Genomic DNA, 14,107 nt, shown 5'->3' with positions numbered 1-14,107 from the left:
ATACAAGTGTTGTCCTTGTATAGTTGAGGAAGTGAAGCAAAGAGGGCATGTGAATGATGTAATATTTTTCAGAATGCCTAAAGCAGATCCAGGAATAGAATCTAGTTGCCTGATTTCCACAAAGGTTCTTTAGTCCTGGGACCCATCGTTTCTTCTTTGCATGGCCATTTATTACATTTCTGTCAGAAAGACTGTTTCCATGTGAAATGGAATGTTACTTTTTCAACCATGGTGCCAGAATATAGAACAGTTTGACTGAGGTTTTGTAAGCATGTTTTTTATGAGGGCAACAAAGTCAACTTTGCCCTGCAAATTTTTACAGAATGTTCTGGCTGTGAAAGTAGATTTGTAAATGCCAGGTTGTGTTCAAGTCGTGCAGAAGTTCAAGGCAATTTAGTCAGTACTGGAAATGAAGGATCAACCTCAAGACAGAATGTTTATCTCTGCAAAAGAGCATTGTTAGCTCTACTGTGTTGTGAGAGTATTTTCATCTGCATTTCACTGAAAGAGCAAAATTTTACACACATTTGGCAGGATTTCGACTGGCAAAAAGTAACGTGTTAGCAAGTCAGTAACACTGAGAGACCAATGTGATATCTGATCTGACAGCAAGATGAATTGTTCAACCCCCCAAAACTACAAATGGAGATGAAATGAAATTTGTAATTGTATTATGGCTTCCAGAACATCATATACAGTTGATCTGCTCTCTGCCATTGACACTCTTGCCTTAATTCCCAGCCCAGAATAGCATGATTTTTTTCCCCCAAGAACATCCATTAACAATTAGTCAGAAACAGAAGTATTATTAAGCATGTTATTACTTTGGCAGTGTTCTGTGTTTTAAATTATTTTTGAGACCTTTCAGTATCAGAAATATGCCATTACCTGTATGTGTTGCATAGTTTACCATACCAAAAACCTCGTAAGTTGTGAGTCTAGTAGACAGAGACATTTTATATTCTCCCTCTCTGTAGTCAAAAGCAAGCAAATGCATTTGACTCTGAACAAATTCCCACTTAGCACATAGGCATTACTTGCTTAATTTTAAACAGGAATGCTTAGAGTTGCTAAACAGGAATTTAGTGAATCTAGTTGAACTGCTTGCAACTAGGAACATCTCCTGGAGAAACCTACCAGTTTGGGCAGAGTTTTCTGTTCTGTGCTGATGTTTCTTGGAATTCCATTTGATTAAGTTTGATGGATTGCCATGTTACTTATCCAGTAACAGGGAGCCCCCACATGCTGATATGGTGACGAATGGGTTTCATCATTTCATTCTCCTTTTCCAAATTTCTGTCCTACTACCTCTGCTTATTTTTGTGAGCAATTCTCTCCAGTTCTGCCAAACATCAGCTACAATGTGGCCAGTACATTGAGGGTGGTGGTTCTGCCCCTCTCCTGTTGGTGAAACGCGGCTGGGAATGCTATGCCCAGCTCTGGGGACCTCAGCACAGTGAAAACATGGATCTGTTGGAGTGAGTCCAGAGGAGGACCACAAAAAAATCAGAGGGATGGGGCACTTTCCTTTTTAGGACAGGCTGCAAGAGTTGGGCTTGTTCAGGATGGAGAAAAGAAGTCTCTGGGGAGACCTTATTGCGGCCTTTCAGTATTAAAGGGCTTATAACAAAGATAGGGACAGACCTTTTAGCACGGCCTGTTGCAACAGGACAAAGGGAATGGTTTTAAAGTGAAAAGGGGTAGATTTAGACTAGATATACAGAGGAAATTTTTTATGAGAATGTTGAAACACTGGCACAGGTTGACCAGAGAAGTAGTAGATGCACCATCTCTGGAAACATGCAAGGCCAGGCTGGACAGGGCTCTGAGCAACCTGACCTAGTTGAAGCTGTCCCTGCCCATTGCAAAAGGGGTGGACTTGATGACCTTTAAATGTTCCTGCCAACGTAAACTATTCTATGATTCCATGATACTATGTTGAAACCTTTTGCAGATTCACTTGGAAACATGTCTCCCATTTTAAACTTCTTTATGGAAAAAAAAATTCACTTTAGCATAATATGATAAAATAAATATAATTAAGAAGGTTATGGCTTCACTTTTCAGCTAAATCATAAAATGCCCATCCTAGACATACAGGATTTTTTTATCTAAAATGTTTCCATTTGCTTGACAGCCAAATGACTGATTAGATGCTTGTCGTGGTTTAAACCCAGCCAGACAGCTTGTTCACTCACTCCCCCCCCACCCCTTCTTGCCCTCCCCCTACTCCCGGAGGGACGGAGAGGAGAATCGAAAAGAATGCAACTCCCACGGGTTGAGATAAGAACAGTTTAGTAACTAAGGTATAACACAAATCACTGCTGCTACCACCAGTGATAACAATGATAAAGGAAATAACAAGGGAAGAGAATACAACACCTCAGCACCAGCCGACCAATAACTCGCCCCCCCCAGCCTGACCAAGCACCGACCGATATCTCCTCCAACTCTGCAGTCTCCCAGCCCTTCTGGCTAACTCCCAGTTACCTCCTGGGCATGACATGCTGTGGTATGGAATACCTCTTTGGCTAGCTTGGGTCAGGTGTCCTGTCTCTGCTTCCTCCCAGCTACCCCTCTTCCCTGGCAGAGCATGAGACTCACAAAGTCCTTGGCCAAACCAAAATATCCTTGTTATCAGCTCTGTTCCCGAGCCGAAAGTCAAAACACTGCACTGCACCAGCTACCAAGGAGGAGAAAAATGACTGCTACTGCTGAACCCAGGACAATACTTCAGAAGACAAAAGAGGCTTTTTGACAGAATTTCCTGGTCCTGAGAGTCATGGTAATGAATACTGCATGCAAAGATGGCTGTGATGCTCCTCTTTCAACAGGGGCTATGCCAGACTTTCATCACGGGCACGAGGTCACCAGGTTGCAATGTTTTGTTTACTAAATTGCCCTTCTGCACCTCAAATAGATACCAGTATCTAGATCTCAGAGGAGTACCACCTTTGTTGTTCGCTGATACTATGCTTTATGCAGTTCACGATAAAGGGTGAGATTTCTAATATATTGTTATATTTATTTGCAAGGCAACCTTAGCAGTCACTTGCCCACTGCAAAGGTCTCTGCTTTGTAGCTGGATGACAGGTTTATTATGGCAGAATAGCCTACATCCTGGCTATATCTGTGGTTAGTTTCACAGAGCTTTTAATCTGTTGCTGTAATTCTGCTGTGAGTATTAGCAGTGTATTTTTGATTCACATTGTTTTGTTGCATTAATGTTATAATTATACCTTCAGTTAGCAACTCTAACATACTGTTTTAATATAGGAAAACCTACTACTTTGGCCATAAGTGTGACTCTATTCATACTTTATACCACTAGCAAATGTGTCATGATAACATCGTATGAGACGGAGTTGTGCCAGGCTTGCCTCAGGGATGCAAGGAAATGGCGATCCATTAGGGCAGCAAGACTCTCCTGTAATGGTCTTTGTAACCAAGAAATGTCAATGTTTGTTACACTAGCCTGTGTCATTGCCTAGGAAAACATTTCAACAAAAGAGTGAAAGGAATATGTCCTTAGTGTCTCTGACCATTCCCAGCTCCACAGAGCAAAGGAGCACTGAATTGTAGTCTTCCTTAGCAAAAAAATTTTGAAAGGGAAACTGACTCTGAGGCAGACTTATCAATGCTACTTTCCAGAGTAGACACAAGGGACCTTTAAACACAACTCTTACCTCATTCTTTTTGAATGCTGGGACAATGTCAGTGTTGTTTGTCAATCTGTTTTCTGTTTGTTTTTGTTTTGATGATAAACTACAAAATTGGTATAATGGTAAAAGAAAAAATATTCTTTATTCTTTTTTTTTCTTTGTAATTTTTTTTCCCATTACCATGAACTTTCAAACAAATCACTGCAAATGAAGGTGGTTAACCCTGGTTTTGTGTTTAGGTTCCTGCTGTCAGCATTGCTCAAGAAACTTGTGCAGCCCAAAACAAAGTGGCTTTTATTTCAGGACTGCAGTGATCAATGTGACATATTCATGTTTTATTGTTTAAATTTGCTTCAGTGTAGCATCAGCACATAGAGAAACAGTTAACCCTGACACCAATGCTCATAAAAATAGAAGACAAAGAGAAAAGTGGGCCATAGCAGACTCATGAGTGGTAGGAATAGTTAATAGGACTCTGCTGATGGTAACTGTATGGATTGCAAAATATATTATTTCATGTAGCAATGATTGATGGTACTTCAGCTTGTTCAGTTTGTTGTCACCACAAACTGGATTCTGTCAGGAGATCTAAAACCAGACTGAATTGTTTGAGGTCTTTAGTCACTTTAAATAATATGGTAGTGAAGTAAATAAAATTACACTTTCATACTACTCCATATGCTTTTGCCTGATTGCTCTCAGATTCATTGTATATTAAAGCTTCATTTTCTGAAAAACCCCAACCAATTACTCTAGGTTATGTCAGCTGCACATTTAACTTGCATGCCAGGTGTAAGAGGGATTGCTAAAAGACACTGTAATTTGTCAGGTATTCTTTATTGCGGCACTGGGAGACACGGGGGATAGCTCCTCCTAACGTGTGTCCTGCTATTGCTACACAAGCCATCCTTATAGAGTCCCTGGGCATACATACATATTCATGAGGCTACGTATGGATTACATCATTTTCCAGAAAGTTCCCCACATGCATACAGAATTGTGGTGGTGGTCTCTGAGGGTCATTTACTTCTTCCAACAATCTTCATCATGCTGGCAGCCTTTGAAGCACACGCAGTAGATGCTTACACCAGCTTAATTGGTTTGTTAGCACCAGAGACATAATGATCCTCCTGTCCTTCTACTTATGAGTTGGTTTAACTGTAGCCCTTCCTGGACACTTGCCATTCCCAGATGCTCCTTATCCCTGTGTCCTCTACTTCTAGACTGTTTTTCTTAAAATTATGTCAACAATTTATCTTGTACAAGAATTCTCAGTATGTTCTCTAGCTGTAGTCTACCTTTTTTATGTATCATGCACCTCAGTAATTTTCCATTGCTATTGTTACAAAGCCATCAAACTTAACATTACTTAAAACTGATTCTAAAGGTTTAAATATTCCATTTTGTATTTTTGTGCCCCCCCCCCCTTGTCTCTCCATGATCTGAATCATCACACACGTGTTTTCCAAATCAGACTCAAGTCAGAGCCATTCACATAGAAATTGTTATCTGCAGGGTGGCACTTAGGTACTTCAAAGTTTACTGCAGCTTTGACACAGTTTATTCTTTTCAAGTGAAGCGGGAAATAGCCTATCATAAAACATTATTATTTAAAAAGTCCTGGGCCTCTGTGAAGGAATAAGAATGCAGTATAATAATTTAGCATTATGGGTAGAATTCTTTTTACACTAATGGAATAACAACTATGAGCTGATAGACAACACTGTCTGACAGTGGTAGGTCTTATATAGATGGGTGCTACCATTCAGACAAATTGTATTCAAACTGAAGCAGTGAATATTGCAAGGAATCAGTGATTCAACATAAAAAAGGGTCATCATGCACTTAGTGATGATCAAAACATTTCAGATGGAAATATCAAAGAAGTGAAAAACCTTAACTCAAAGGAACATAATTCTCTGAGAAAGGCATCAAGACTAGTGATATATGGATGTTTTAAGGCCAAAGGCGACCACTGATCTCTGTTACAGAGGACAGAAGATGCTGAGAAACATGTATGGGCCATCTCGCATTTCCTGCAGAGTATTTAGTGACTTGAATAAGGGATTTCAAAAACTGGGACTGATCAGGATGAGCCATGCCCTATGATCATTAATTAATACATACCACAGTACCATTTACCGTTTCTTACAGTGACATAAATATACTGGTGCAATAGAAAAATAGTGCAGGAGCCAATTAGTTTCTATGATCGATTAATTCAACATCAATAACTCAAATCTGCATTACACATTTTGAAATCTGCATTCACAGAAACGTACTAGTATTCTGTTAGGCACACTCCATTTATGTACTTGTGCGGGAAGAATAAAGTCAGTTCTATCAAAGGCTGGGAATATGTTTAAAGCAGCACATTTATTTACATTTTAATCATTATATTACTGCATCTTTCCTTGCTTTTACAAGAACATTATCTTTATTAAGATATATTTCTCAAGTTTGTAAGAAAAGAAATGTTAGGATTTGGAAATTTCCAGAAATTGTAAGTTTTACAAATTAATTATTGATTTTAAGCACATTTAAATTGAACATCAATATAAATTTTGCAAGGCCTCCCAAGGATTTCCTATTTAATTTCTCAAGAACAAGCAAATGAAACACTACCCATTCGGATTTCTCATTTAAAAGCTAATTCTTATGAGTACTGGACAAAACACATCAAGTCACTTTTGCCATCAGAACAAACGATGTACTAATTACTTGATGATAATTTTATATGATTTAGTAATTTGTATCCTGCACTTTCAATTCTATCTGGTATTTCCTAGTGGTATTAAATTTGCTTAACTATAAAAGTGATGTGATGGAAACTAAACAAAATGAACAAATATAAACTAAACTCAGAAGGCACTAGCTTTTAGTTGCTCTTGTTTAACACTTTATTCCTCAACTTCTCTCTTAGAAGAAAGGGTACCTTTTCCTTAGCCTTTTTCTCCCTTTTTCAAGTCAAACTCTACTATGCACCCAATAGGGAATGAAAACTTTAAAGCTGATTTTTTATTCCTCGTCTTTTTTTTTTTCTAGCTTCTCTTCTTCAAATCATAAATTATACCCTGCTACATCCTGGTTTTTTTTTCCTCTGATTCTTCTACTAAGCCTCATGTTTTCCTAGCAGTTCCAGATATTTTTATTTTCACAAACTTTACAAGTGTTGGATTGTTCATTTGTTTATGTTTTGATTTGATTTCATCCCCTAGTTACGTTGTGATTCACAAAATGAAAGAAAAATTGTTCAACTATTCTCTAAGTGATAGGTATGGGAAATTAGTGGTCATGCTCTGAACTGGGTAAATACTAAGTGTCACTCAATGAAAATAAGATAGAAGCTTTATTATGAATGTTTTTTACCCAGCTTTGTAACATCATGGTAACACAGGAGTGTTAGGGCAATCAGACCAGATCTGGCAGCTGACTGTGGGTGAGGCTGCTGCAGCTGTATGGCCCCAGGTCCAACCAGCAATGAGACTGACCATGTTTTCCTGGTCAGCATATACAGAGAAAGCACATCTATAGGCTACAAATATACACATGTATATGTGGCCAACTGCACAGATAACCCAGACAGCAGTTGCACAAACACAGACAGCACCAGCAGCCTCAATCTGTTCTCCTCTCTGGCTAAGAATGATGGAGGTCCACTGGTGGGATATCTATGTGTATGCATATGTGCAAGGTGGATGTTTTCAGCAGCTGAGCTCACACACTCCATCTGCTCAGCAGATGTCCTTGGATCCCAGTCTCCCCTGCTGCTGGCACCTGGATATGTGAGCCCCCAAGGCTGCAGCCCCAGTTCGGCTGCTGATACAGACCATCTCATACACACACAAATGCACATGCAGAACCGTCTCACCCCTAGAGACACCCATGCCTCAGTGTGTCTCTGGGAGCTGGCCAGGACTCCTATGGCCCCTCCAACAGTCAGCTACTCAACTAGTCTTGCACATAAAGACATGAGACTGACCTCATTCTCCACACTCGTGGACACTTAATTCACTCCCTCCAGTCTCACCAGTTGCCTTCATGCAGGCCTGCAGCTGGGCTCCAGTCAAATTGTGGCACTCAGACCCCATGTCCACACATACACACACACAGAGAACAGAGTCCTTCACCCAGAAAAAGTTAGACAGCAAATTAATAGGAAGATGGGACAGACTGCACTGATCAGATACTGGACACAGCCAACCATACTAACCAGCAATGTTAACTTTCTCCAGTTCTTTTGATCCCTTGATTCCTCTATTTTCCCACACTTGTTCCTCTCAAATCAGATCCATCTCTTCCCTTGACTTTTGTTCCTCTTCTACACATCTCATAATAAGTCCTGTGCACACCCAAAATACTCTACCACTCTGTCTCATATCACCCACATCCCCAGGCAGCAAACCTCAGCAGTCATAAATACTCCAGAACTGACCCATGATAGGTTTCATGCCCAGACACTAGGACTGAGACTCTCCTGGGACAGCCCTGCAGGTGCTGGGAGAGGGTGTCCCTTCCTCTGAATCTTTGATCTGGGTTCCTGCCTGCCCTTGTGCCCTTGTGCTTGTGGAGACTGGCTGATGGTTCCTGTGATGGGCCTGGGAGAGGCAACAGCAGGGTGTTAGTTGAAATCCCCTCTACCAGTATCTGTCTGTGCTCCTTTGCGAGTGTGCAAGATCCACACATCCTAACATGGATTGTCTTCAGATATTGCTGAAGTTTTTGATCTAAAGGGGGGAATGATACAGGAAGTGTTGAATTTTCTTACTGTTCTCTTATGTGAACATAAACTTCTGATAAGAAGATAAATCAGTAATTGTGCCTTGTTCTTGCTCACGTAATTGAAGGAATAAGTGTACTAACTTGAGATAAAAGACAAATATTGAGGTTGAGACAGGAAAAAACCCAGCTCAAAAGATTTAGATTTCTCTTCCACTTGGAGAAATGTGCAGGCAAATACAGAAAGGTTAGAAATGTGCTCATTGACTGAAATAGTGCAAAGGAGGACCAAAGAAACTAGTTATGACTCAAGCACTATCTCTACAAAGTTTGTATCGTTGTTTAATCACTCAGAAAGCACCAACTACATAGGTAAATAGCTAAACTTCTGTTTCTTGTTGTAAAATTGATTACTAAGTGTGTTTTTGCAAAGCTGGTAATTTTCTTACATGTTATGAATAACATTCCTGAATTATTTCTTTTAGAATATTGCGGCAAATTGCAGTTGTGGAGATTAGAAAGCCTGAGAACTCTAATTCTAATTGAAATGTCTTCATATGATAGTGTTTTTGTATGTATGTCTTCTCAAATAATACATGCAGCACTTCTGAGGAATATAGTCCCTCTTAACCACTACCATCCATTAAGAAATCGTTCCCTTTTATCCTTAATGCTGCAGCAGTCTCTATCTGTACCCTTCTGCCATGGCAAAATGCCAGTCACTGTTTGTGCAACCCAGGTAGTAAAACTAAGTGATAAAACCACTTCTTGTTGTTTAACAAATCAAGCCAAAATGACCATTTCATTCAAGTAGACATGTCATATGGAAAAAAGGTAGAACCTGGAACAGTACTGTGTAACACTGTTCTAGTATCTTGGATCGCCATCATTAAGGCAGGACTGAACAGCAAGACTTTGACAATTTTAAATGCTGTATATAATTTACCATCTCTCTAGGTTTTGTGCTCTTTGGCCAATATGTCTTTACACGAGCATCCTGATGGGAGTGGATTTGTGCAGTGAAGTGGGTGGTGCTAAAAATCCAGTGACCTAAAGGTCCAATATCCTCATTATGTGTGTTTGGGGGGAAGTTACTCTAACCTCGTTTTAGACTGCTCCCACAGACTGACTGCCAATTTGGGGCAAGATCATTGTCTTTGTGTTCTTGGAACATATCCTTTCATATAGTTTAATCCAAAAAGAATCTATTTTTTCCCTCTATGCTGCAAAACAGAAAGAAGTAACTAGGAGATTGTTTCATGATTCAAGCTAATGTGCTGTTGTAGGCACACCAGGGTCATTAGGCTCAGACGGCTGTAATACAGAGGAAGCTTATCTAATGTATGTTGAGTAATAAGTGCTAAGTATACTTATCTTGAATTAATCTGCTCATAACTAGAATTCTAAAATAATGACTATACTTTGAGTAGAATCATTTTGAAAAGAACTGACAATGGGACCGTAGTTATACTAAGCAGAAAAAGACCAATATTTCTGCAGTGAAAATTTTCATTTTCTTATTCTCACTAAGAAATCCTCCTACTAGGATTATTTTCTTCTTCTCCCAAAGCATATCAAAATATTAACTTAGTCCTTAATGCAAAGCAACCTGCAATGCTTGTTTACTGTTTACATAAGTTACTGAATTTTGTGCTTTACTCCCTCAGAAGGTAATGAGAATTACGTACTGTGCTTGCAGATTGGGGCAAAACTAACTCTAACCATTGAGAAAGTATCAGGAGCATAGCACCCTTCTATACTAGAAACCCTAATTCAGGTGCCCAGAATAAGAAGTCTGGATAAAAGGGTTCTCTAAGTTGCATTCTATTGCCCTCAGTATGCCCTTAAGTTACCTTTTCTTCATAACCAGAGAAAAGAAGCCCTGCTTTTCTCTCTCCCCTTTATTCCAGGTGGTTCATGTTCTCATGTTATCAGTAGATGCCAGAGGCTGGAATTGGGACTTAAAAAAACACCTGAAGCCTCATGGTAATGTCTCAAGAGATAGCAGTAATAGCATTTTTATGGACTGAGCAAGTATAAATTTGGTACTTGTACACTTGACTGCTCAGTGACTCCTATAGTATTTTTGATATATTTTGATATGTCGTTTTTCAACATAGTTATTATACTTCTTTAATGTCTGCCTTTCATGGAGCCTTTAAGAAGCTTCCCACCTCTGTCTGAAAACATTTTAGCTCCCTTTATTCAAAAGTTTCATCCACGCATCCACATCACAGAGTTTTCTGTTTGATTATAGAGCTTATCTAAAGTTACCCTGTTAGCAATTTGAAGATTTCAATCACTTATTTTCTGAAAGGTCATTTTCTCTTTTTGTGAGCTCTAGCTGAGACTTTTTCCTGCTATTCTGTATTAATTAATACTCTTCTATCCTTTACTAAAGTTACTGTGTTCTTCTATTATTTTGATATGCCCCACATTAGACAGGTGTCTGGATGCAAGTCTAACAGAAATGCTGAAACACTATTTTCTGGCTTCTGTTGAGTGGTTTGGTTTATGATACTATTTTCAACTTTTTCTTTTTTTTTCGTTTGTGTTGCCTATGGGCCTACCTCTCTACTTTGTCACCCCAGTGTTCAGCTAGTGTAGCTTCACTAAATCAGCATATAGTGAAATTAAATTACTACTAAAGGGCAGAGGATTGAGCAATAGAGTTCTAATTCTCAGGAGGTTGGGATGGTCTTTACTTATTGCAGTGAAGCAGTACTCCATTTCAGATGTGGCAGCAATGGAAGCCTTTGAGTAAGAGTTTCTCAAAGGAAATTAAACCAGAGTCATAGAGGTTGAACATGTTTTCTAGGGTCTTTTTATTTTACTCTGTGCACAAAATATCCTATGTTTTGTGAAGATACAGAAGGCTACAAACTGGCAAATTTCACACATGGTGAGTCTTGCTGTCTCAGCAGCGCATTTGACTGGTAGGTTTGCTCTCCAGATTCAGCGGTATCTGTTCCCTGTGCTCATCAAACTGCTGGTGTACCTTGCCTTTTCTTTTACAGAGTGACATCATCCTTCTTATTCTTACAGTTAAGCAATCTGTAGCTCAGGGGCCACTAACACTTGCACCTTTTGTAGCTGTTCTGCAATTGAGAGGAACTGCTTGACAGTGGTTGAAAAAATTCCATCCACTCAAGCTGCTCTGTGCCTAGGTGTCCATTTGTACAAACAGCCTCCACAATCTATTTAGTGAATGTTCATTTATCCATAGTGACATGTTCGAAGTAGGCATGTACAATGTGTTTTGGAGAATATTTTTGTTGCTTATATTTTTATGTATTTCTTATAAAATGTATTGTAACAAATGAGGGAAATGAACATTCCATTTATTATCCTTATATAGCAGCCTGTATTGTCAATTTGTACAAAAATTTAAAGCACAAACTGATCTTTTTTTGTTAAGAAGGTTCCTTTAAAAATAATGCAGATCATGTAACCTAAATAAATGCCAGACCTAACGTTTTCCAGATGGCAAAGATGTATATACCCAAGGAGCTATGGAAAATATTTTCCAGTTCTTTACATTTCAACATGTGCATGTTTTCTACTTCAGACTGATTTATTTAGTCTTGTAGCAACAGAAAGCTGTATTTGATTAGATCATTATCATCTCTCTGGTTACCACAGAGATGCACAGTACTGCAAAAGGAACTCTAATTCATTTATCTGTTAATATCTTTGTGTTGTGTTATAATTATCTCTTATTCTGTTCTGGTGTGTTCTCCCTTCAGGAAAGAAAGAACTTGTTGGTATTTTCTTCTTATCATAATTTATTGTTAAAGGATTCTTAAAACCTTGAATATGCTTTGAAATTGTGCTCATAGGTACTTAAATTTTGCAGGTTTGATCACAGAATTTAGTTGTAGGTATAAGTAATGCAGACACCAATCTTTGTATATAAACACTCATTACATAAAGTCTCTACCATTTCCTTAGCTCCCACAGATGTTTTTCTTTTTCAAAACTGAAAATGTAAGTAAGAATGTAAAAGCATGGAGGAGACTTCATGTGGATATGTCCCTGCTTTTACTAATCTGTGGTCTTGCTCCATGGGTAGTTCAACCCTATTATTCAAATGGCTGCTCACAGATTAATATCACGGTTAGGTTTTCTTTTGGAAGTGTGACCTCTCTTCCACACTGACACATATTTGCCCTTTCATGGGTAGTGTGACTCTGTTTTGCTGCATGTTTCCTGTCATAGTTTGCTGTCTCCCCTTATCCTCTGTCCTTTGGCCAATTTTTTGTTTGTCTTATATTCTCCTGCTTCTAATCTGCACACAGGTGTGATTAGACTAGGAGGATATAAAATGTCATTTGGATATATAGCTCAATTATGCTAATTATCAGGTCCATTTATCTTTGTTACTTGCAATTCATATCTACCATTTGTTTTAATATTATGTTTTTATGTTAAAAGTCTGAAATTGCTTTTTATAATGCTCTACCAAATTTTTGAAGATGTGTTTATTACTAAGGTCAGTTATATGTCCTGGGCTGGGTTGGTACACTAATGTATGGACGTGAGAACTTAAATGAATGCTTGGAGTTATAGAAAATAATAGACCAAGGGTCACAACATCTATTTTGACTTAAAGTTGTAATAGTGATAAAGAGTTGGAGACACTCTCTTTACCAGTTTAAGACAATTTGATGCAGTTTAAAAGAAATATCCTAATCTGGTTAAGCATACAGTCAACATCAACACTTCCTGCCTACCTTTTAATATATGTAGGGCTATTTTTTTTCCCTTAATTATTTGCAGTATTATTTTACTACTTGTTTAGCTTCTCTACCGGGAATCAGAAATAGCTGTTCTTCAGTGATGGTGGACATTTGAACTTTATAAGCTGCCTTGGGGTCCAGTGAATTAAAAATTGGTGGAAATGTCAGATTCTACAAGCTATTTGGTGGTTTAAGCTTAATAGTATTTTAATTCATTTTTTTTGTAGAATATTGCTCGGTTTCAAGCATTTTGTTATAATTTTCTGTTTTCATCCTAGTTTCTTCTTAACAGGAGTGCTTAATTGTGTGTTAGGGCTTCTACTGCCTCTCTTCACTCCCAAGAACTATTAAAATTACCCATTAGTGAAAGAGCAATCTCTGTGATCTACTACATCACAGCAGAAATGGCCAGCTGTGATTAGAATAGAAACACTGCATGGAAAAATTGCCAGTAAGATGTAAACAGGATTTTTTTTTTTCTTAATCATAAATGAAATATAAGAGCATGTGAGTACTACAAATATATATATTTAAATAAGTTTGCATATCTGAATAATTATAAAGATAATATTAGTATGGAGCAAAATATGTTAATACAGTAGCTCTAAATTATATTCCAGAATTCTTTGAAGATAAGTGTAGATTTTTGTGTGTAAGACTTTGGTTTAGACTAGAAGGAGAGGCATGAAAAAGTTATAAATATATTTTCACTGAAAGCTGTTTTAAAAGGGCTAGCATCCACTAGTGATAAATACTGAAACTTTCAAATGCAAATTGTCTGCTTATTATAGATGAGGGAGCCCATTAATCTACTTGCTCACCTTTGTATGTGATGTGAAAATCTAACCCCCCTAGGATTCATGATTACTGTTCTCCTGTTAAGATGAAATGAAGGTTGACCACCCAGAAAATTCTGTTTTGCATAAATCTGGAGATTGAAAATGCTTTGGTACCAGTGGAAAACAGCTATTGTTTGTGACCATGACT

At 38.3% G+C, this 14,107-nt stretch overlaps 1 protein-coding gene across 1 annotated transcript in view; it reads left to right on the top strand.

Moving 5' to 3' along the window:
- RP1 (RP1 axonemal microtubule associated) overlaps nt 1–14,107 on the top strand; it is a 217,828-nt gene that overhangs the window by 100,444 nt on the left and 103,277 nt on the right. Inside the window, exon 26 of the mRNA XM_062633144.1 lies at nt 10,292–10,367. Within this exon, the coding sequence (XP_062489128.1) occupies nt 10,292–10,367 (76 nt within the window). The remainder of the gene's footprint in view (nt 1–10,291; nt 10,368–14,107) is intronic.

Source organism: Pezoporus occidentalis, unplaced genomic scaffold, assembly GCF_034315485.1.
Source record: "Pezoporus occidentalis ecotype Australia unplaced genomic scaffold, CSIRO_AGI_Poc_V1 ctg4, whole genome shotgun sequence".
NCBI classification, from domain to species: Eukaryota; Metazoa; Chordata; class Aves; order Psittaciformes; family Psittacidae; genus Pezoporus; species Pezoporus occidentalis.
This window is presented reverse-complemented; position numbering and strand designations above follow the sequence as displayed.